A 24,633-nucleotide genomic window follows, 5' to 3' on the forward strand; every position below is an offset into this window, starting at 1 on the left:
AGAAGGTTCAAGGGGCCAAATGACCTCCAGGCACTCCTGAGCCATGTGCTGCTATGGATCAAAAAAAGGGAATGTCACCCATGCCTTGGATGATTAAGAGGTAGGGAGAACCTGGGTTTGAAAATTAGTCAAGGCGATGGAGCGTCTCAGAACAGTGAGTGACGGGTGCCCTGTTCGCTCTCCAAGTCCATTTGAGCTGCATTGGCAGGGTGGTATTGGAAGCTACACAGTGGCACATCACCCAACACTACTGGATGTGGGGAGACCCTTCACCAGTTGGATTTCCAGAGAGTGGGCTATGCATGCTGCAAGTGGGCAGGCACAGGCTACAAACAAACAACCAACATACTTGCTGGCTTCTTTGATGAGTGCAATCGCAATAAGGATTCTCTTCCGCAGGAAAATCAGGAGCAGCAGGATGATAACCTCCAGGACGGCCAGGATGATCACTGAAAAACACAAGATTTCACGCCTTCAGTCCCAACTTCTGCTCCCAATCACTCTAATCAAGAGGGGACCAAAAGAGGTAAAGAAGAGAGAGTATGAAACTGAGAAGGTTCAAGGGGCCAAATGGCCTCCAGGCACTCCTAAGCCATCTGCTGCTATGTCTGGGAGCTGACAGAAAGGACCTCCAGATGTGTCCCCCAATGAGTTATTGAAGTTACACAATGTTGTCTGGGGAAGCCAGGACCGTATTCTTGGAGAATAAGGGGTCAAGAGGAGTTCTGATAGAGGTGGCCAAAAATCCCGAAGGATCCGGGCAGAGGAGATAGGGAGAAACTGTTTCTTTTGCGGTAAGGCAAAAAAGAACCACTGGGACACACAAAGTGATCCACAAAAGAAGCAATGGCAACTGAGGAAAATCCTTTCCACACAGCAAGTAGTTAAGATCTAGGGAGGACTGGCTGAGTGCACACTGGATGTCATTTCAATCAAGTCATTCAAAAGGGAATGGATTATCTGACAACGGAAGACAAACTTGCTCATGGGAAGAAGGCAGAGGGGAAGGGCAGCAGGCTATTTGTTCAGTCAAAAGAGGCAAGGCACACATGACAGTCTCCTTCTGCACTGTACCCGTCCTGCAACTGTGAAATTTTCACCGGAGACTCTTCCCAGGGTTGACGTAATGAAGAGTGAAACTGAGACAGGCAGTCACCCCTTTCCCCCACCTCTCTTCGTCACAGCAGAAGCTGGGAGATTAACCCTTGCTGCAGGGAGATGGTATTGTGCCTGTGAGTGACATGCTTTTCTGTGACATCCCAAGGACACTCACAGACAGCCAGCCAGGTCTCCTTGACTTGTCCGTAGACCCGGAGATCCGTGGTGAATCCAATAGTCGTGATGGTAGCTCCTTGTTTTTTGAGGTTGTCATATTCCCAGTAGCTGTGCCAAATTCCTGAAATGAGAGGACACAAAGTATTGAAAGCACAGTGATTACAGTAAAATTTGGACCAGGGCATGCAGTGTTTCTACATAACTTAATCAAAGAAAGATTCTCAAACCAGCTCATTGCTGAAAAAGAGACCACATTCAACTGATGTGGAATTCAAAAAATGACTTTTAGAGCAGTGCGATTTACCAAAAACTGAACCCCTATGTTGTTAACTCTAGAGAAATTTCTGAACTGACATGTGACTGAAGCCTTGTACAGATAAAAGTTAGAGTCTGTGTAACCCACATCTGAAGAACACTTCAGTAACAAAAGGAATCTTTCAACTTCCTTCATGTGCCTCTGCCCTAAAAGGGAGGCAATGGCCTAGTGGTACTGTCAGTAGACTGTTAGCCTCAAGATCCAGAAATTGTTCCTGGTTTTGAATCCCACCATGGCAAACAGTGGAATTTGAATTCAGTAAATATCTGGAATTAAGAGACCACGAAACCAGCGTCGACTGTCAGAGACAAACCCATCTGGTTCACTAATACGCTTTACGGAAGGAAGCTGCTGTCCTTACCTGGCCTGGTCTACATGTGACTCCAGACCCACAGCAATAAGGTTGACTCTGAACAACTGGGGATGGACAATAAATGCTACCTGGCCAGCGATGCCCTCATCCCATGAATGAATAAAAAAGGGGAAAAAAGAAGCTTCCCTCTACTTATTGTTGAAAGGGCCTCTGTTGCTGACTGATCATCTCCAGCAGCATTAGCTGGAAACTCCTGTGAAACGTTGAGAGAGAGGGCCTTCAAAATTGTAACATGCAGCCCCTCAAACCTGCTCCACCATTCAATTAGTTCATGACCAATCAGCACCATCATTGTTTTTGTTTAATTCGTTCACAGGATATCGGCACTAGTCATTCTTAATTGCCCTTCATTGGGCTGGATTACTCAGCCATTTCAGAAGGAAATTGAGAGTCATTCAATCATGTTCCCGTAGCTCTGGAAATCTGTAGGGCAGACCAGGTAAGGATGGCAAATTTTCACACCCATGCAACCTCCCCCCCCCCCACCCAACCCAAAAAAAAAGTCAAAATCGAAGCATTCGTGAACTAGGTAGGTACTTACAACAGTGGCGACACAGTCATCAACTAACAGACTAACTTTTAATGCAAAATCTTTACTAAATTCAAATTTCAGCATCTGCCAAGGTAGAATTAAAACCCATCTCCCCAGAACATTAGCCTGGGCTCTGGTTACTAGGCCATCATTGGTTACTATCATTGATTTAGCATTCAGCAAACCATCTTTGAAAAGACATTTTGCATAGAAGCCACTGGGGTGATCAGTCGCATCAGTTGGCTCATTCTCTAGAGGACCGAGGCACATTTTACTCACTGTTCCTTTTTAAGTGCCTGTAGGAGCTTCTATTTGTTTCTATTTCTAGTTAGCTTCCTCTCAATCCTTCCAATTAGCGCTGTAGTCACTTGCTGCTTTTCTTTATATTCCAATCAACTGACCTGCCACTTGCCTTTGTGCGGTTATATACAATTTTCTTTCAAGTTTGATGCTACCCTTCGCTTATTTAGCAAATTGCGGATGGTGGAATGGAGTCCGCACAATGAAATGCAGTCAGGAAGTCAAAGCATGGAAACTGCAGTCCCTCTTCTGCTCTCTACTTGCCACCTGCCCAGTAAAATGCAGAGACAGTAGCTTCTGGGAGAAGGAAGCGCATCTCAATCATCTGCCCATAGGAAGGTGGGGGTGGGGGTGGTGGTGGCAGTGGAGAGACGAAAAATAATTAAAGTGGAAGGGATACTCACCATAAGCAATGACAGCAACCAGAGCAATGATCATGACCCAGACCAGAATTCCCGCAAGGAACCTCAGGAGTACCAGGAACAGCAGACTCAGAATCATAGCGATTACCAGGCCACTTTCAAGGGAGGCAATGAGGGACGAAAGAGAAAGAAAATCCTGTGTTAACTTACACCAGTTTCAGAAGGAGAAGCAAGGGTCTGGTGTTAGCTCTTAAAAGGTTTATAGGGTGGGGAGGCACAACACTGTGGATGGCAAAAAAAAAATAAGGCTAACCTGGCTGAAGTGACCAGGGGTTGGTGCAGGGACAGATCAATAGAGAAGCAGTGGGCAAACATTCAAAAGGGACATTTCAGAATACTTAGAGGGGTGTATTCCTATCATAAATAAAAATCCATCAGGAGGACTAACTATCTGTGGTTAGCTCAAGGAGTTAAAGAAAGCAAACTACAAGGAAAAAAAGCATACAATTACAGGAGATGAGTAGCAAATCAGTTGTTTGTATTCTATCCAAAGAACCACAGAGAATGACAGGATAATTAACCGGGTGGCATGGTGGCTCAGTGGTTGGCACTTTTCAATTCCACCCTTGGGTGACTGGGTGGAGTTTGCACATTATTCCCAAATCTACTTGGGTTTCCTCCAGGTGCTCCTGTTTCCTCCCACAGTCCAAAGATGAGGGCTAGGTGGATTGGCTGTGCTAAAATTGTGCATATTGTCCAGGGGTGTGCAGGCTAGGTGGGTTCGTCATACGAAATGCAGGGGTACAGAGATAGCACAGGCAAGCAGGTGGGATACTCCTTGGAGGGTCACTGGATCTGCTGCGCCAAAAGGCCTGCTCCCACATAAAATCCCTACAATGATTCTAAAGGAGGAAGAAATTAGAATAATAGAGACCACAAGCTAGGAATGTAAAGACAAATGGTAAGAATTTTTACAATTAAGTAAAAAAAAGGAATCTTCTGATTGAGAATGGGTATTTATTAGTATGTAATAAAGGAAATGGTGACTTAAAATGACCAAATGTTTTGCTGTAAATCTGGATCTGGAATAGAGAAAACCTTAGGGAAGTGGTACTGAGTAAACTGATAGAGCTGCAGGCTGACAGGTCCCTGGATCATGAATTTCATCAGGAGGTCTCAGGGAGCTGGACAATGTGGCATTCGATGTGTTGGTGTTAATTTTCCAAAACTAAAAAGCAAAGAATATATTCAAGCAGAGGGGGAGGCAGTAAAGAGGAAGTTAATTGGCCTTCATTGGGAAGGTGATAAAATCAAGGTAGTTATACTGTCACACTTAAACAAGAGGAGTCAGCATGGTTTTGTGAACCAATTTACTGGGGTACTGTGAATGAATAATGTGCATTGTAAATAAAGGGGAGCTTGTAAAGAGATTTCTTTAGATTTCCAGAAGTTATGCTGCATCTATACAAAATCTTGAATAGACCCCACTGTGCACAGGATAAGGATATACTGGCCTCAGAGGAAGCACATGTAGGTTTACAATAATGATACCTGGGCATCAGGGATTAAGTTATGGGGAGAGATTATACAAATTAGATCTGTTTTCTGTGCAATTAAAATAGAGATCTAATCAAAGTCTTAAGGGTCAGCATGGTAGCTCAGTGGTTAGCACTGCTGCTTCACAATGCCAGGGACCTAGGTTTGATTCCACTCTGGGTGACTGGCTGTGAGGAGTTTGCACATTCTCTCCGGTTTGTGGGGGTTTCCTCTGGGTGTTCCAGTTTCCTCTTGCAGTCCAAAGATGCGCAGGTTAGTGCCATGCTAAATTGCCCATAGCGTCCAGCTATGTGCAGTCTAGGTGGATTAGCCATGGCAAGTGCAGAGTTGGTGGGATGGGGTGGGATGCCCTTCTGAGGGTTCGGTGGTCTCGAAGGGCCAAATGGTCTGCTTCCCCACTGTAGGAATTCTATGGCAAGGGATGCAGAGAAAATGGATTTCTACAAGGCAGTTATACAACAATAGAACACTGCCTCAGGAAACATTTGAAGTGGGGTAATCGGAGTTTGTTAGGGATGGGATCAGTCAGAGGAAGAATTGTATGACATGACTACACAAAAGAAATCCACCAATTGGAAAATGGAAGGAAGCACAGCTGTGTGGATGCACAATATAGGAAGTGTAGGCCATTTGGCCCAGAGTCTGCTGTGTCTTTCAATAAGGAAGAGCTGGTTGTATTGATGCTTTCTCCTGCCCTTTTGCCCCACAAATCTTTGATTCCCTTGCTTGCCAAGGGATAGGATGAAACTGTTCAGCCTACTATAGATGGATGGATGGATGGTTAAACTGTCCCATTGATATATCCAAAGGGAAACCTCAGAAGGTGCACAAACTGGCTGGGAAATAAAATTTAAAACAAAAAAAAAGGCTGCAGCGGGGAAATTATTATTGAAGAAAGTAGTCATGTGCTAATAGCCATGTTCCTGGCGAGTTGATAGATGTAAAGTGAACTCACATTAATATCCAGTACCAGGACTTGGTAAAATCTTCAAAAATCCTCATCCCTACCTCCCTGGCATTGAAGCTACCCAGTAGATCCCTGGAACAGACAAGTTTAAAAAGTCAGCCTCCAACATGAACAATATTAAGAAATAAATCTCACCACCTCTCCCAGCCAACATTATACAAGAACCCCACTTCAGACAGTAATTCAACACACGAGCATAATGCCTTGAACACCGTACATAGCGCCAACATGATTCATAGGAGGCTACTATCACAATTATCTGTGGATGAGCTATAGAAGGAAAAGGGGAAGGATGGGGTTGGAGGGAACTTCGGGCCCAAGCAACAAAATCCCTGGGGACCAATGAAGGAGTGGCTGAGATGAGAAGTGAAGTAAAGTGAACTGACGAACAAGAATTACAGGATTCTGCGGGGAGGAGATGGTGCTGCGGTATAGTCACTGGACGAGCTGTCCACCGAATGAGGACAAGTGGGGGAGTATGGATCCAAATCTCACCATGGTGCAGCTGGTCTGATGGCAAACAAACATTGTCAATTGTTATTCGCCAGTGCTCTTCAGTGAAACAGGCAGCCATACCTGGTCTGGCCTACATGTGACAGACTCTGAGCAATGTGGTCATTGACTCTTAGCTGGCCTCTGAAGTGGCTCAAGCGAGCCATCTATTTCAAGTGGTAATTAACGATGGGAGGTAAACATTGGCCCAGCTAGTGATGCCCGCATCCCATACATAAATAAAAACAAAAAATTAGAGGGTCAGAAGGAGATTGCACAGATGGGGGTGGGATTGAGGCTGTGCAAGGATTTGAAAACAAAAGTGAGCATTTGAAGTTAAAGCATTGCTTGACCCATTGCCAATGCAGTCAGTGAGCAGAAGGTGGATGTAGTGGGGGCTGAAACAGCAGTACGCACTGAGCAAAGCAATGGGTAGCAGGTTTGCAGATGAAGTGAAAAACATACAATTTGGTGAAAAGGCAGGAGGAGTGCGTTGGAATGCAAGAATTTAGAAGTGAGGACAGGGGTCTGAAACAGTCAGTGGGCAGATGCTTTGAGACAGGGGCCAAGTTCGATGACGTGGAATAAATTGGCATAGACTTACCCAACAGCATTTTTCACCTGTTCAGCTGTCTCATTGGCAGTGCCAGCATCATTAAGGGTAAAGTTCGCAGGGAATGCATCACCTATCTTTGGCACGCACCGACCGAGGACTGCAAACAATGAATAGGAGCTGGTTTTACAAGATGAAAACACACAGTCCGCTTACACCACCAACCCTTAACTTCCAGAGGGCACGGCACTCGGCACTTGGGGTTGGGGAGAAAAATCACACAAGGCAGTCCTGTGCCAGGCAAGATCTCACCAACTTCTCAAAAGCTCCTTCAACGCACTACTTGACCCTTGGGATTCAAATTGAAGAACAAACATTCCTCCCTACAGCCTGCTTGTTTGGAAGAGAATTTTAAAAAGTTCTTCCTGAACCTTTGGACAACATTCCTCTCAATCCCTGAAAGTCAAAATGCTGAATGGAGCTACTCCAAATCTGACCAAGGCATTTTCTTCACCCAGTGAAACTGTTCCTTAAAGTAGAGATGCAAGGACAGCAACATCCCCAAGCAACAAGTCTTACACTGAAACCTATATCATCAGGAGATATCAGACACTTACAAGGTGTGCTTGGAATAGTGTATTTCGGACACAGTTCTTTCAACAAAATATCTTGTGGTGTCTGAAATAAAACAAAGTTGAAGACAAGTTCAGTTTGTTTATTTTTGTTCCCTGACATGAAGATGAGCAATTTTGAGTATTTTGATAGAACATTAAGAGCCTATGGGACAACAAGGAGAAGTGAGGACACTGAACAGTAGAGGAAGAGGTTCCATGACAATAAAGGAAAATTTTTTAAAAATCCTTTCATGGGACATGAGCACTCGGGAGGCCAGCATCCCAAACAGCTCAAGAGGAGTGAAAAGCCAATCACAATGCTGTGGGTCTGGACTCTCAGTTAGGTTAACAAGAGAAACTATCCTCAAAAGCCTCCCTGAGCGACATGGGTTTTCACAACAATTGATGATAACTAAAACAACGGTCATGGAAGTAGTTAAATTCTGCAAGAAGCCATGGTGGGATGTGAACCTGTGTTTCCCCCACAATCCACTCACCTTTGTAAGCCTCAGGTGGTGACTTGCTAGTCCGGCGACATTATCACCATCTTTCCCATAGGCAAGGAAGACAAAAATTCCACACTCTCAGGATATAACAGAAAATGGTTAATTTGTTGCATACCCCAACTGATACGCTTGCAGCAGGCTCCGACAGGCAGGACTGTTTCTCTAGCAGCAGGAGTGTCTAGGACCCCAAGACATACCCTCAGAGCAAAGGGACACCCCTTTAGAACAGAGATGAGGTGGAATATCTTCAGCCAGAGGGTAGTGAATCTGTGGAACTTATTGCTGCAGAGGGCTGTGGAGGCCAAGTCATTAAATTTATCAAAGACAGATGGATAGGTTCTTGTTGGCCGAGGGGTTCAAAGATTATTGGGAGAAGGGAGATGGAGAAGCAGATCAGCAATGATCAAGTGGTGCAGCAAACCTGATGGGGCTGAACTGTCTAATTCTGCTCCTGTATCTTATGGTATTATGATCAGTGTCCAGGTGAATTGTTCTTTTAAGATGTTGTTGCAGAAATAAAAAAGTAGTGTTCAGGAATCCACACTTGATGCAACAGGGGTTCTAGTTCTTGTTGGGTCTTTCCTGTCATCTGGAGAGAACATGCAAGATCTTGGCCACAGCAGTGCCCTTTAAATGACCAACACTGGATGGTCATAACCTTGATCTTCACCCTCAAAAGTCTGGAGTGAAGTTCGAAGGCACAACTTGTCAATTCCACAGCACAATCGTGACTCATTGAGCTACTGTGACAGATGCCCAGCACAAAATAGCTAACACATAGAAACTGGTGTGCCACCTATTTGCAAGTTTGAAAGCTGGAGGGGTGAAATACAGTTAGCAAGGCAGTATGGTAATAAACTCATTTTCTCTCAGAAGAGAGCCAAGTAGTCGTACGAGGCGCTGTTTAAGCAAAGCTTATAACAGCCATACTCACCAGTGTGGTGGTCGACAGGTCAATGGAAGGGTTGCAGTATTTCTGATTGAAGACATTTGAAGGTGAAATTCCAGGTACAAATGACGTTGCTGGAATCCAGAAATTACTGGGACACTGTGAAACACAGATCTGCCAATGAAGAAAGATGGAGCATTTCAACTGGGATAAGAGTGAAACAGCCTGTGAAAGTACTAATCCATCCTGTCACATCTTCCACTATTCTGCATGGGTCCTAAGGTACAAACAGCAAGCTCAGGATTAGCCCCGTAATGATAAGATCAGCAATAAAGTTAAAATCCCCTCTCTTGACATTGCTGTGAAGTTTTTCAGCAATATCTCCATTAAGACAACACAATAACCTCAAGCAAGCACTTTGATGATCAGAGAAAGGAAAGTTCTCACAATTCTCGTCCATAAAAGACACAATTAGAAGACTGAGTGAGACATAGGGAGAGCGTGGTCACACATTTGGCTCACTTGGAATTCAGTGCAGAGGCTGTAAGTGTTTTAAATATGGTTAATTGCAACTTTAAAGGTGTGTAAATTATTAGTCAGATTTATCAGTGAGATTTATCAGTGGAACTAAGGTTTTATAATTAACTGTAATTAATTTTGTTTATTAATATTGGTAAAAGTTTTGTTGGCAGTAGCTAGGTTAATAAGTAATGGAATGGCTTTGACCTTGAGAATGCACAGCCAGTGCCATGTGGGAATTTCAGGATGTTTCCTATAGACTGGATAAGCACTTGTGCAGGGAATGTCATCAGAAGCAGCAGCTCGAACTCCAGGTTTCGAACTGAAGCAGTAACTGGGGGTCACGGCAGTGCCTCAGTGAGACTGACAGTCATATGGACAGCACTCCTAGATCTTGTCACCTTGCATCTAGAGACAGTATAAAGGGATAAACAGGAATGGATGACCATTGGGCAGTTGAAAAACCAACAAGCAGGCAGTACAGGAATCCTCTGGGCACATCCCCCCCCCCCCCCCCCCCACACACAACGGGGATTCCATTCTGAATTCTGATGAGAATAATTGTTAGTTGAGAGAGTGCAGCCAGAGCCAAGTCTATGGTAATGAATTTTTAGGGGATTTTGCCAGTATTTATTACCCATCTTCAGTTTCCCTTGCTAAGGTGATGGCGAATTGTGCGCTTGAACTGCAGCAGTTCACATGCTGTAGGTAGTTCCACTATACCATCAGGGAGGGAATTCCAGGATTTCGACTCAGCAACAGTGAAGTAGATCACCATTTCTTCAAAGTCAGGATGGTGAATGACTTCAATGGGAACTTGCAGGTGATGTTCTAATGTCTTTGCTGCTGTTTTCCTTCTAAATGGAAGTGGTCGTTGGTTTGGAAATTACTGTCCAAGGATCTTTGGTGAATTTCTGAAGTGCACCTTGGAAACAGCACACACTGCTGCTCCTGAGCTTTAGTGGTGGAGGGAGTGGGTGTTTGAGCTGTGCAGGAGGATCAAGAAAGAACAGAAGACAGCAGTGGTCGGTGATTTGATACTTAGGGGAACAGACAGTGGTTTCTGCGACTGCAGATGTGAATCCAGGATGGTGTTTTGCCTCCCTGGTGACCAGAGGGGGGAGGTAGGGTCAACAGCCAGCAGTCGTGGCTGACGTTGGAGCGAAAAACATAGGTAGAGAGGCATACCAAAGTGCACAAAAAAAACTGAGAGATGGGTAGCACTGGAATAGAGAAAAGCAAGTTAATGGTCCAGCCAGAGTAAGGCAGAACTTAAAAGGAAGTCGAAATCAGGGCTCCTGTGCCCTTAAGTGAATGCATGGAATTGGGTGAGGAAGACTGGCGAATCAAAAAGGTACAAATTTCCTGGTGGAAATATAATGCTCCGGGTATAATGTTCCAGGGCTTAGACATGGCCCTGGGTGTTAAGTATTCCTGAAAACAAGGTGTTCAGGAAAGAACAAAAAAAGGTAGTGATAAATGTCTACCGAGGTCACACTAAGAGGAGGAAATTCATTTGTTAGAAGGCTTCACAACTGACAAAGAGGAGGAGGTGTCAGAGAGGCAGATAGGCAATCTGTAGACCAAAACTGGATGAGTTGCATCCAAAAGATAGCTAGGTAAATAAGAATGGAAGTTGAACAGACACTGCCATAATTTTTTCCACTCATCTTTAGGTGGCCTTAGGGACAGGTGGGGGTTTTCTAAAGAAATTCACTAGGTTGTTTCATGGGAAAAAGGGTTGACATATCAAGAACAGCTGGAGAGTCTGGAGTTTAATTCATTGGAGTTTTGACAAGTGAAGGGTGATCTTATTGAAACATACAAGATTCTAAGTGTGGGGAGCTTCACCAGGTAAAATGTTTAGATGGTTTCACTACTTGGGCAATCTCAGATGATGGAAGAGTTACAGAATAAGGGAATGCTTATTTAAATCAGATGTGAAGGAATTCTCTCTCCCAGAGGCTAGTGAATATCTGGAATTCTCTCCTCCATAGCTTTCAAAAGGCATAGATCACAAAGTATTTAATGAGGAGGTGGATAGATTGCAGAAATGTCAAGGAGTTAAGAATGGATGAGAAGGAAATGAAGAAAAAAAAATAGAAAAAAAGGGAGAAGTTTGAGGCCCAGGGCAGATCAACCATTTTAGAATGGTGGAGCAGACTGGAGGCAGAATGGCCTACTTATGCTCCGATTTCTTATGTTCCTTGGGCTCAATGGTGATGCCAGAGACCAGCAGATTTGCAAACATTTTCAAAAATAGTAGACAGCGACACACACAGACTACTGTTAGCATTGGATAACTTTCCGAAAGAGTAATTCAGAAGAAAAAAAAAAAGGTAATATTCAAATGGGCAAACACAAGCTAATTGAACAGAACCAGCTTGGACTGGTCAAAAGAAAAATCATGATGGACTAATTTAGTGGAACTTGAAGTGGTTGCGGAATATTAATCAGGGCAGTGCAGTTGATGTGGTGTGCAGAGACTTCAAAAAGTCATTCAATACAGTGCTGCGCAATCACAGCAGTTACAGGTCGTAGAATAAGAAAGGGACAGTAGCAACATAGATACAAAAGTAAGTCGGGGGATAGGAAACAAATTAGTCGTCAATGGATGCTTTTCAGGCTGGAGGTTTGCAGCAGGTATTCACAGGAGTCAGCATTAGGACCCTTACTTTTCCTGATATATATTAGTGAACCAGAACTTGGAGATAGGGTACAATTTTAAAACGTGCAAATATGAAATGAAATTTCAGGCGGCATGTGTAGAACTTCAAAAAAAAACAGAAAAGATACAGACAATTCTTTGGAGTGGGGAGATAGGTGGCAAATGTAGTCCAATATGGAGAAATGTGGAATGATTGGTAGAACTTAGGGAGGTAGTAAATTAGGGGTATAACTCAAAAAAGATTCAGTTCCTTAGCTACTGCAACCTATGTGTACACAAGTTATTAAAAAAAATGCAACTGTACCAAGTAGGGAGATGAAGTTGACCTCAGCTGAAGTATGTAATCTAGTTCCGAGCACCACATTTTAGGAAGGATGTGAAGCATTGGAAGCAGTGCAGATGAAGTTTACAAGGATGGGGAATTTCAGTTATGAAGAGAGAACAGTCTCAGCTTCTCAGACCTGTTTTCAGAAAAAGGAGGAGGAGATCCAGTGGAAGAGACCCATGAGGGCTGAGTTACATATGGAGAAAAATGATCTTTGCAACAATGGTATCAAAAAGTGAGAGGGAACAGATTTAAAAAGAAATTAGTAAAAGGCGGTGGGGGGCGGGGGGGCGAAAACAAAGTGACATGAGTAAAATCTCTTTTTGCAGCAAATAGTTAAGGTAGAGTGCACTGAGAGTATATGGTGGAGGAAATTTCAATCAAGGCATTCAAAAGGTACTTGTTCCCTTTCAAACAGCCAAGCAATGTGTTGGGTTACTGGGGAAGACAGGACAAATGGCATTTGGAGAGCTGGCACATGCCAGCTGATGAGCTGAATGACCTTCTTCTATACAGTAAGAATTCTGTGATTCTATACGTATGGTTGTAAAGAGCTCTGTAAGGGCCCCGAGTGCAAGACATTACATACAGCAGAACCTGTCCGTCCTTGTATAGTAATCAAAGTTACCAAGCAGGTACAGCAAGTAATTAGGAAGTCAGTTTTTATTACAAAAGGGACTGGAGTATAAAAAGAAGAAATCCTATTACAGTAATATGGGGCCAATGTTGCTCTGAGTACAGTTTTAGTCTCCTTACCCAAAGACGAATTATTGCCCTTAAGGGAGGAGTGCAGTGCAATGAACCTACATGAGGCTGGTTCCTGGAATGGAGGAAATTGTCTGATTTGGTCAGATTGGTGAGATTGATTCGACTACGCCCTTATTCCCAAGAGTTTAGAACAATGAGAGATTATTTTACGAAAACACCTCAAATTCCTGGAGCAATTGACAGGGTAGATGAGGAGTAATTTATTCATCTAAACAATTGTGGCTCTTTTGAAAATTTGTCTACCTCAAGGACACTTACATAGAACATAACAGCACAGTACAGGCCCTATGGCCCTCGATGTTGTGCTGACCTGTCATACCGATCTCCAGCCCATCTAACCTGCACTATTCCATGTACGTCCATATGCTCATCCAATGGCAACTTAAATGTACCTGAACTTGGCGAATCTACTACCATTGCAGGCAAAGCGTTCAATTCCCTTACTGCTGAGTAAAGAAACTACCTCTGACATCTGTCCTATATCTTTCACCCCTCAATTTAAAGCTATGCCCCCTCATGCTCCCGTCACCATCCTAGGAAAAAGGCTCTCCCTATCCACCCTATCTAACCCTCTGATTATTTTATATGTCTCAATTAAGTCACCTCTCAACCTTCTTCTCTCTAATGAAAACAGCCTCAAGTCCCTCAGCCTTTCCTCGTAAGACCTTCCCTCTGTACCAGGCAACATCCTAGTAAATCTCCTCTGCACTCTTTCCAAAGTTTCCACATCCTCCTTATAATGCGGTGACCAGAACAGTACACAATACTCCAAGTGCGGCCGCACCAGAGTTTCGCACAGCTGCAGCATAACCTCTTGGTTCCAGAACTCGATTCCTCCATTAATAAAAGCTAAAACACTGTATGCCTTCTTAACAGCCCTGTCAACCTGGGTGGCAACTTTCAATCATCTGTGTACATGGACACCGAGATGTCTCTGCTCATCTACACTACCAAGAATCTTACCATTAGCCCTGTACTTTGCCTTCTAGTTACTCCTACCAAAGTGCATCACCTCACACTTGTCTGCATTAAACTCCATTTGCCACCTCTCAGCCCAGCTCTGCAGCTTATCTATGTCTCTCTGCAACCTACAACATCCTTCGTCACTATCCACAACTCCACCGACCTTAGTGTCGTCTGCAAATTTACTAACCGATCCTTCTACGCCCTCATCCAGGTCATTTATAAAAATGACAAACAGCAGTGGACCCAACACCGACCTTTGCGGTACACCACTAGTAACTGGTCTCCAGGATGAACATTTCCCATCAACTACCACTCTCCGTCTTCTTTCAGCAAGAAAATTTCCGATTCAAACTGCTATATCTCCCACAATTCCATTCCTCCGCATTTTGTACAATAGCCTACTGTGGGGAACCTTATCGAACGCCTGAGGGGCTTAAGGGATATGGAGGGTCATATCAAAAAGCTAGATTCAAGGTAGAAAAAAAAAATCACTCATGACCTTATGGAAAGGTGAGGCACGTTTGAGGGACGACATGGGCTACTCCTATTGCTTGCACTGCAAGGAAGAATCCTCACACAGACAGTACCTGAGTTGTTGGACACTGAAGGCCATTCAGGGCAGAGGCCAGGATGCCTGTCGGAGAGGCACATTTCAGGATGTCGAAGTAGAAGGCATAAGGTTTACCCCTTGGAAGAGAATGTGCATGTGTTAGCATGTGGACTTCAAATAAACATTTCATCATCATCATCATCATCCCTGGCACAATTGTGGGTATCCTGGGCATCAACTGATCAAAGCAGGCACCCCCTTAATCCCATCACCTCGTAAGAGCAGTTTCATAAATACCATGCACCTCCTGTGCAAGCCTCGGGAAGTCACTGGCAAGTTATTTGACTGCAAGAAACATCCTGGAAGCTACAGCCATCATTAGCCAGACAATAATTCACAGGACAGAATTTTCCAGCGACTTCTGATGCTACTGTTCTGTTTGATTTTCCCCCTGCTGCTATCCTCAATTCTGAGGAGCTAATATAATTTAACATATACTGTAACCCGGGCAGAGAAATCAAGTATTTTCTTTTGAGAGGACGAACAAGGACAGAGAGGAAAAGAGAAAAAAAAACAAGGTTACAGGAACTTGGGAGTCTAAGTGCATTGAATGAACACAGACATACTTGTAACCAACAGGTCCAGCAGAGTCCCACAGCCTACTCCCAATCCTCAATGCTCAAGTGACATAATGCATCTTGAAGCTGCCTCCCTCTAAAACCCAGCAGAGCTGTTACTTACTCATTACTCCCAACGCCACAGTACATGCCAGTGGAGTTCCTGGGATAGATCACTTCACGTGGATCACCATATAACCAGGCTGGAAAATACAACACACAGTCAGTGGGAGGCAACAATGGACCCAGACAATAAACTCAACACAAACACATAATCAGATTTACCCAAATAAATGGCCAACAGGCCGGTGCCAAATGCAAATAGGAAGGAATATGTATTTCACAGAAAATTGCGCTATTTTGTTCAATCTGTAAAGGCTGGGAACTGAATTATATGGATATATACCCTGGGTGCTAGATTCAGATTTGTTCTCATGCCAAGTAACAATTTATCAGCTTATGTCCAAATGGAGAGCTGAAAGAATACACTGCATGTAGGTCTAATGTCTTGCACCTAAACTGTGATTATATCTAACTTTTAGGAACCAGAAGACAGTCAAAAGAAATGTGAATGTTCTAAGTCAGAACCCAAAAAAAAAGTATTGCTGGAAAAAGCTTGGCAGGTTTGGCAGCATTTGTGGAGATCTTTGTTGCAAGACAAGTTCTGTACTGCCAACAGATTTAAGTTTTTCTGGGAGCAAAGACATTTTGTCAAAAAGAACTTCCTCCTGCACTCATCAGGACAATTTGCAAAAAGTACCAACATGAAAGGGAAAACAATATTTTGTAGTCTGAGGGGGAAGTGGATGCTGGTTGTGCGGAGATATTGCAATGGAGAATGCACCAAATAACAATGACTGATAGTTGATGACAAGGCAAGGTTTAAATTTTAACCCATGCAGGCTGCATCTGATTAGCTTCTCAATGCAATGCCCTGAGAGATGAAAATATCATCTATTTCCTTGTGCTGAAATAGGTAGTGTGTGTACACATTTTCTTTTCCTATCTGCATAGAACAGAGCCCCATGTATGAAAGTAGGTATTGATAAAGCAATATGCACAGGTGCACCACACTATGAACCTACCTGACAATCTAAATTGGCTATTAGTGTAAATTTTTCACACACTCGGGATTATTTAGCAAACATTTTATTGCAGAAACAGATCTATTGCTGTGGTACGTTTTCAAAGCATTGTACCCATCCAGACAGACAGTCAGTTAGTTACTTGCTTGTTGCAAACAGCCATAAATTTGTTATTTGAGATGATCCACTAGTCTTTGGGATGTCCAGTCTGCATACTTGGCATCACACCAGCACTGAAATGAACATTCTGACTCATGGGAGAGACAGGGAGAACATCTCTCTGAATTGATGGCCGCACTCTATTGGAGGAAAACTTGCAAGTTGTCCTGGTGAGTGCAAGACAAGATACCACGACAAAAATGTCTTTAGCAATACTGAACAAAAAGAATTGAATGCACACTTAGGAGGAGAAAATAACGAGCAGCACTGACCGGGTCCCTTTAATTCTCTATGCTCCGTGACATTTTACCATTTTTATTAAAATTTCATAGGCAGATTCCTCTTTACATGAGAATAAATTACTTCTACACTTGCAAATGTAAATTCCTATGGAAAGTGGAATAGCTGCAATTTAATCTTTCCACCACTGGGGATTATGGCGTTAGTACGACAGGTTTATACAGTTAATTACCATTTTAAATTAAGAGACAGGAATTTTGAATTGGACTTTTAAAATTGACTGGCAAGGCCTAATGCTTATCTGTAATTGGTCTCAAGGTGGTGATGATGGTGAGCTACCTACCAGAACCACTGCCGTCTGAAAGTGTAGTTACATTGGTGGCAGAACACCTCCGCTCAGTTCGCAACAAACAACTGCACCTCCCAGTCGCAAACCATTTCCACTCCCCCTCCCATTCTCTAGATGACATGTCCATCATGGGCCTCCTGCACTGCCACAATGATGCCACCCGAAGGTTGCAGGAACAGCAACTCATATTCCGCCTGGGAACCCTGCAGCCCAATGGTATCAATGTGGACTTCACCAGTTTCAAAATCTCCCCTTCCCCTACTGCATCCCTAAACCAGCCCAGTTCATCCCCTCCCCCCCACTGCACCACACAACCAGCCCAGCTCTTCCCCCCCCACCCACTGCATCCCAAAACCAGTCCAACCTGTCTCTGCTTCCCTAACCGGTTCTTCCTCTCACCCATCCCTTCCTCCCACCCCAAGCCGCACCCCCATCTACCTACTAACCTCATCCCACCTCCTTGACCTGTCCATCTTCCCTGGACTGACCTATCCCCTCCCTACCTCCCCACCTATACTCTCTCCACCTATCTTCTTTACTCTCCATCTTCGGTCCGCCTCCCCCTCTCTCCCTATTTATTCCAGAACCCTCACCCCATCCCCCTCTCTGATGAAGGGTCTAGGCCCGAAACGTCAGCTTTTGTGCTCCTGAGATGCTGCTTGGCCTGCTGTGTTCATCCAGCCTCACATTTTATTACATTGGTGGCCGTTTGGTACATAATGTGATTTGCCAGGCGAATTCAGAGTGAAGTTAAGAATTAGGTTCATTGCTGTGGGTCTTCAGTCACGTTTAGGCCAAACCAAGTCAAGGAAGCAGATTTCCTTCATGAACCAGGTAATGGTTCATGATAACAATGTTCACGTTTACAATGATTACAAGGTGTAGAACTGGAGGAACACAGCAGGCCAGGCAGCAAAGCAGCAGGAAAGCTGACGTTTCAGATCTTGACCCTTCAGAAATGGGGTAGAGAGGAAGGGGGCTCTGAAATAAATGGAGGGGGAGGGGGCAGTGATACAAGGGGGATAGTGGAGCAGATAGGTGGGAGAGAAGATGGACAGGTCAAAGAGGTGGGGCAGAAGTGGGGATGGGGATTGGCCAGTGAGGTGGGAGGAGCGGATTGGTGGGAGAGAAGACATTGTGAAACTAGTCAATGACTAGTTTCAGGATTATTAGCATCAAAGAATAATATTTCTGACTCTGCATTTAATTAAAAATTACAATTAAAAATTTGTAAACAAATTTCAGCTGGTGGGGGCTGGGTTTGAACTGTTGTTCTAGAGATCAGTCTGCAGTCCTAAAACAGTAATGCGACTACAGAACCACCATCACGTCCAAAGGGCCACAGTGCTAACATGGTAGTTTGGGGATTGAGAGGTATTCTGGAGTGCACAAATCAAGGGACAGGGCCTTTTCCTCCACACCCCCCTACCCTCCCCCATGCTGCAGTTAAATAAAAAAGGTCCAAGGCAATCAAAGGCACTAACATGTTCTAGCCAGGAAAAGTTACCACTGTGGGTGAGGGATCCTGGGCGGTTCTCTCAGTACCAGTCCCTTGTACAAACAGAACCACTTTATTTAAAGTTAAAACAAAAAGCAGGATGTCTCAGTGCCACGGATTAACTGGTCCTGGTTGTATCTTGCTGTGTAAATATACAGGCAGGATTCCAAAGATATTTATATTTGTGTCATTAACATTCACCGAGCTCAGCCTTTGCAGCATTCACAACCCATCAGTCAGTGTAAACACTCGGCAAATGCTGTTCTGTACTTGAAAGGTTAACCAGTATGGAAATTACGGTTCAGACAACTTGAGGAGTGGGGGTAGTGTGCAGTTCTTTCTGGCAATAATGCAATCAGTTAAATGGTAGTGTTCAACTTTAAAAAGAAAATACAATTCATCTTTTAGACATTAAACAGATTGCATCAAAACAGACTGCTTTGAGCTGGATGTCGTCAAGCTTCTTCAGTGTTTTTGGGGCAGTACTCATCCAACAAGCAGGAAGTAAGTCATCACACTCTTGACTTAAGCCTTATGGCTAGGAGACTGGAGAGGAGTTCAGCATTTTCAATTCCTAGTCTGACCACACAGCAGCATCCACCACACTTACGCGGTCAGTCCAGATCAGATTCTGGTCAGTCCTGGATCAAGGGACACATGAATTTTGCAACAAAGTGGACTAGAGGTAGGAGATCAATTGTGATCGGATTGAACAGTGGAACAGAGTGGAAGGGCTGAGTGGTCTCTTCTAGTGTCTATTTCTTAGGTTTTTTCAGATTTAAAAAAAGGAATAAATTGTCCTGATGCTCTTTGGGTAGGACACAAAGTTGGGAGGGTATAACAGACAACATTCCCTCTTCCCTAAAGATTAGATCTACTGGATCACCTGCCATCTTAGAACAGAGATATGAAAGTCACTCAGTCATGGTGGGAAAGGTTGGGGTGGAGGGGGAGAACTTCTTCCTGTGATAAAGAGAGGCCACTGGGAGTGCGGGTTAAAAATAAGAAAAGAATCCTGGCAACAGGTGACTGAGGAAGACAAAATTAAACCCAATTCGATACTTACCCAAGATCCCCACGATCATGTAACCCACAATGAAGGCCATAAACAGCACACAGCAGAGGATGTCGGTGCAACTCCTGCAGGGAAGAGATGGACAGGGGTTCTTCGGAGTCCATAACCAGAAATAAACATCAACAAATGAAGTGAAGGCACATTGGCACCATCCAAGGGCATTGGAGGTAGTTGAGGATCAGCGCTGTCTGGGCAATCACTTATTTTATTCATTTGTGAGATTCAAATATTACTGGCTAGTCCAGCATTTATTGGCCAGAGGGCAGTTAGGAGTCAACCACACTGCTGTGGGCCTGGAGTCAAAAGTAGACTGGGATTGTAGTATCTTTCCTAAAGGGCATTAGTAAGCCAGATGGATTTTCCCTGACAATTGACTATGGATTTGTAGTCATTGCAAGACGCCTAACTCCAGATTTCATTTGGTTTAAATTCCACCATCTGCCGTGGCAGGATTCGAACTCTAGTCCTCAGAACATTCAGGGTCTCTGGTTTAGCAGTCCAGCGACAATACCACGAAGTCATTTCCTCACCCTTAATCTGAGCCCAAGGTGCTGTCCTTCCCGGTGTAAAGTGAACCATTTGTAAGGAAGTTAAGATTTAAGATTCAGCAGTTTACGTGATACATTACATAAATCAGACAGAAAACATATGCAACTGCAATGGGGTCAACTTTACAAATTTAAAGGGGCCTCAATAAATCAGGTTTATGATCATTTATTTCATGCATAAGTGCAGAGTGGTAAACTTCATTTCATGAAGTGTAAAGCTCACTTGTGGGTAACCAAACACCTTTGAGCTTTATACAGATTAAAGCACAAGTATTACAATTCCTACACTTTAACGTCCACATCTCTCATGCTATCTTGGCTTTTCCAGCCTTGTTCACAGATGTAGTCTGTTCTTTTACCCAAAGCTCTGACAGCAAGGCTTATAGCTGGAAGCCAATAAGACAACTGGAATATCTCACTTATCAATCACCTCGGCACGAGCTTTGCTTGTTACAGACAATAGGTGCTAAAGCTTTCACCCCGGCTTAGTTGTTAGCACTGCTGCCTCAGTGCCAGGGACCTGGGTTTGATTCCACCCTTGCGCAAACTCCACACAGACATGCAATCGCCACATGCCTGCGTGGGTTTCCTCTGGTTTCCTCCCACAGTCCAAAATTGTGCAGACTAGGTGGATTGGCTGTGCTAAATTGCCTGTAGTGTTCAGGGATGTGTAGATTAGGTGCGCTTTAAGGGGATGGGACTGAGTGGAATGCTCCGAGGGTCGGTGTGGACTAGTTGGGCCAAATGGCCTGTTTCCACACTGTTGGGATTCCAATTTGAACTTAAACAACACATGATAAATCAAGGTAGGATCTGCCAATGCTGGAGAATCTGAGATAACATGGGGTAGAGCTGGATGAACACAGCAGGCCAAGCAGCATCAGAGGAGCAGGAAAGTTAAATGTTTTGGGTCAAGACCCTTCTTTATCACAGCCACACATTAGGGGCATTTAAACAGTCCTTGGATAGGCATATGGATAATGATGGGATAGTGTAGGGGGAGGGGCTTAGATTAGTTGACAGGTTGGCGCAACATTGAGGGCCGAAGGGCCTGTTCTGCGCTGTATTGTTCTATGTTCTTTCTGAAGAAGGTCTTGAACTGAAACATTAGCTTTCCTGCTCCTGATGCTGCTTGGCCTGCTGTGTTCATCCAGCTCTACAGTGTTATCTCATGATAAATCAAAGGATGGGGTTTACTGATAGAGAACAAAATAAAGTAGCTCCACAGAATATCTTGGTCGCATTACAATAGTGAAAGCAGAGTCCTCCTCCCTGGCCATATCATTCAAAAGCTCTTCCGAGCTTTCCTCCTCTTTTTCTGGTTCATCTTCCATTTGAAGAAGATGTCAACTGCCTTAAGTACTGTCACTCGAGGACTGCCCTGGACTCTGAGCACTTTCTGATATACACTATTTCCAAGATCTGGCTGTTTACATTGTTAGCCACAAGCTCAAATCCTTCCAGCCAGCAGGCACAGGACAACTGCTCACACCATTAAAAAAAAAGCTGTTCCTCCCTTGCTCAACCTCTTCCCACCCCCCCCCCCTCCATCAAACCACCCCCAAGCTTGGTGCCAACTTCCATGAACAGACCCTTTTGTTTCCCCTAGATATCTCTCATGCCCAGTTCACCAAGTTATGAAAATCTTCATAACCTCTATCTTCAATACGCCTCTTGTCTTTGTTAGAGATGATTCATGTTTGGACATACAGAAGAGTTCAAAGCTTTCAGCTAAGAAGTTTCAAAAACTTGACAAAAGGCAAAATAAGCACCTTAAATTCCTTGCTCCAGGGCCCCTGACAGGAGCAGCACAGCCTAACCTCTAGACAGCTGTCTCACTTCAGCACAAACAAAAATGAAAAAAAGGCAAAAAACAAAAAGTTGCAGATATTGAAAATGCAAAGACAAAAAAAGGTCTGTAAGATGCTGGAAATTCTCAAGTCAGACACCACCACTGGAGCGAGAAACAAATTTAAACATGTCGGGTTGAGTTGACCTTTCATTAAAACTCAGGTATATTTCCAGCAGGTTTTGTTTCAGTGTCACAATTGGAAAATTCATTTTCCTCACATGCAAAAACACAAAGTGAAAACTTGGCCAGAATACAATTTTGGCCTGGCTCACTTCCAGCTGCCACAGTGCCTATTTTAAACTGGATTTCACAAGGTGAATAAAAAAAACAGGAAAATGCTGTTATGTGTGTTTTCACCACACAAGTCCCATGCATTTATAAATAACATTATATCGTACATGGGCTGCACCCTGACTTGTAATTAATTAAGGCGCCCGTCCCTTCAATCCCACTTTATGAACACCTTTTCCCATTTATATGCTGAGCCATGGGATAATTGCATTTAAAAAGCATCTGGAGTTACAACAATCCTCAGGTGCATCGCAGGAGCAAAAACAAAACAGTTCAAACCAAGCCACACAAGACTATGAGAATAGGCTTACAAAAGCCTGATCAGGCCAACAACTGACCAAGGGGCCAAAATGCTCTGCACACAGTCACTTATACCCTTCTAATATCTAGGAAGCTGAATTTTTGTTTGAGGGGCAAGAGGGAGGAAGGTTGTGTGCAGAGAGTGAGAAAAAAAGTGGAAAACAAAATAGAAGTAAAAGTAAATTGAAAAGATCAGGCAGCTACAGAGCACTAAAAAAAAATTGACTATCATGCCCTGCCCATTCTAATCACATTGTAACCTATTAAAACTGGGAAGCATTAATAGATTAAGAAAAGCTGTCCTGTAGAAAATACATAGTTGAAGGAAAGTACAAAGGTTATTTTCATAGACTTGAGCATTTTGCTCTTCACAGACACACATCTCCTAACGTAATAATCCTAAATTACAGACTGCTCCCATTTAAAGTCATCCCAGGTGACTCCCCAGTTTATGCATACACTTAAAAACAATTCATATTCAATAAACAAGTTTCAGAAAGTTAATAAAAAAAGAACCAAATTAATGTTGGCTAGCATTCTTAAATAATGCTATCACAGAATGGCCTCCTTCTGTGCTGTGACCATTTGACCTGCCATGCCAGCCCTAGTTCTCTCAAGGAACAATTCACATATTGGCACTTGCCTGCCTTCTCCTCGCAATCTTCCTTTTATGATAACAATCTAATTACCCTCAAATGCCTCAGTTGAAGCTGCTTCCAGCACAACCTCCAGCAGCACAGTCCAGAACCTAAAACCCTCACTGCAATACCTTAAATCTGTTTGTTTCCACTAGTGGAAACGTTTGCTTTACCACCCTGTCAACTGTTCAAGATTTTGAACACCTCTAGCAAAACTTGTCTCAACTGAAAGCATTCCCACGTTCTCCAATCTCTCAATTTAACTGATCTTCCTCATCTGTGGGACAATTCTGCACTGGCTTCAAGCTTTCATACCATTCTTCAAGCGTGGTGCCCAGAACTGGAAGCAATGCATGCGAGGCCAAACCTGTGCTTCATACAAATCTAAAATAAGCCACCTTTCCTCTTTTACTCTAAACCCCTATTAAAAGCTTAGGTCAGTGCTGCCTGTCCTTCTGCCAAATGGGACCCTATTTCTAGGCTTGAAATTGTCATGGGTCTGTTACAGCAGGAACTTGACTGAATGTTATCTTGCATTTTCACTTAGGACCCCAAACTGCACTTTGGGAAACCCTGATCGTATGATGCTGAGGCTGTCTGTTTTGTTAAAGTCTTCTGTAGCCTGACAGACCACCTTTGATGGCTTCTGTCTGTGATTCATTGCCCTGTCAACCAGCTCCCTATCCCCACACACCGATCAAACCCAGAAAACTGAAATTTACAGAGTATCTTAGAAGCTGTGGGAACTTCCCAGTCTTGGTGCCCAGTTATATGTTTCAGAAAACTGCTTCATCAGGACGCACACTAGTTTCCCAGGGAATGCCATTGGTACAGGCCTGGAAGCAAGCATAGGATTGTACAATACAGAAGAGGCCCTTCAGCCCATCGATTCTGCACTGACAACTACGGCTCTAAAATCTACATTGGTCTCACTTTCCAGCACTTGGCCTAAAGCTTTGAATGTTATGCCTCAAAAGTTCTCAAGGGCTCATCCAAGGACACTTTTCCTTAAAAAAAAAGGACTGGAGGTTTCCTATCTGAACTGCCCTCCCAGGTTGTGCATTGCAAACCCTCATCATCCACTTGGTGAACAAACATATTCCTCAAATCCCCTCTAAACTTGCAGCCTTTCACCTTAAAAATTACGTCCCCTTGCATCATGATACATGATACCTTGGGCACATGAGTTGAAGTGTGTATTGCATTTGAGTGTCAACCCTGTTCAAAATCCAAAGCAAAAAAAAAAAAACAAGAAATGGGACTTGATCACCTTGGGACACTTGCAGACTCAATCAGTGCCTTCCATCTAGGATCACACCAAGTCCCCAAGAATTAAAAACTAACTTGCAAGCAACAGAGAATAAATTGCTTATTTGGAAATTAACTGGTGTTTCTTCATAGCCTGCAGTTTTGGTATTAATATTTAAGGAAGGATATAATTGAATCGGA

The 24,633-nt window shown here is 43.7% G+C and overlaps 1 protein-coding gene across 2 annotated transcripts in view; it reads right to left on the minus strand.

Moving 5' to 3' along the window:
• slc44a4 (solute carrier family 44 member 4) overlaps window positions 1-24,633 on the minus strand; it is an 82,917-nt gene that overhangs the window by 16,614 nt on the left and 41,670 nt on the right. For both annotated transcript variants that reach the window (XM_059639529.1, XM_059639530.1), the window contains exons 3-12: window positions 19,547-19,620; window positions 15,274-15,352; window positions 14,570-14,669; window positions 8,782-8,910; window positions 7,345-7,405; window positions 6,779-6,887; window positions 5,671-5,754; window positions 3,201-3,313; window positions 1,274-1,396; window positions 350-449 (exon numbers count right to left, since the gene is read on the minus strand). In XM_059639529.1, coding sequence (XP_059495512.1) covers window positions 350-449; window positions 1,274-1,396; window positions 3,201-3,313; window positions 5,671-5,754; window positions 6,779-6,887; window positions 7,345-7,405; window positions 8,782-8,910; window positions 14,570-14,669; window positions 15,274-15,352; window positions 19,547-19,620 — 972 coding nt within the window. The remainder of the gene's footprint in view (window positions 1-349; window positions 450-1,273; window positions 1,397-3,200; window positions 3,314-5,670; window positions 5,755-6,778; window positions 6,888-7,344; window positions 7,406-8,781; window positions 8,911-14,569; window positions 14,670-15,273; window positions 15,353-19,546; window positions 19,621-24,633) is intronic.

The sequence above is a fragment of the Stegostoma tigrinum genome, chromosome 34, assembly GCF_030684315.1.
Source record: "Stegostoma tigrinum isolate sSteTig4 chromosome 34, sSteTig4.hap1, whole genome shotgun sequence".
Lineage (NCBI taxonomy): Eukaryota > Metazoa > Chordata > Chondrichthyes > Orectolobiformes > Stegostomatidae > Stegostoma > Stegostoma tigrinum.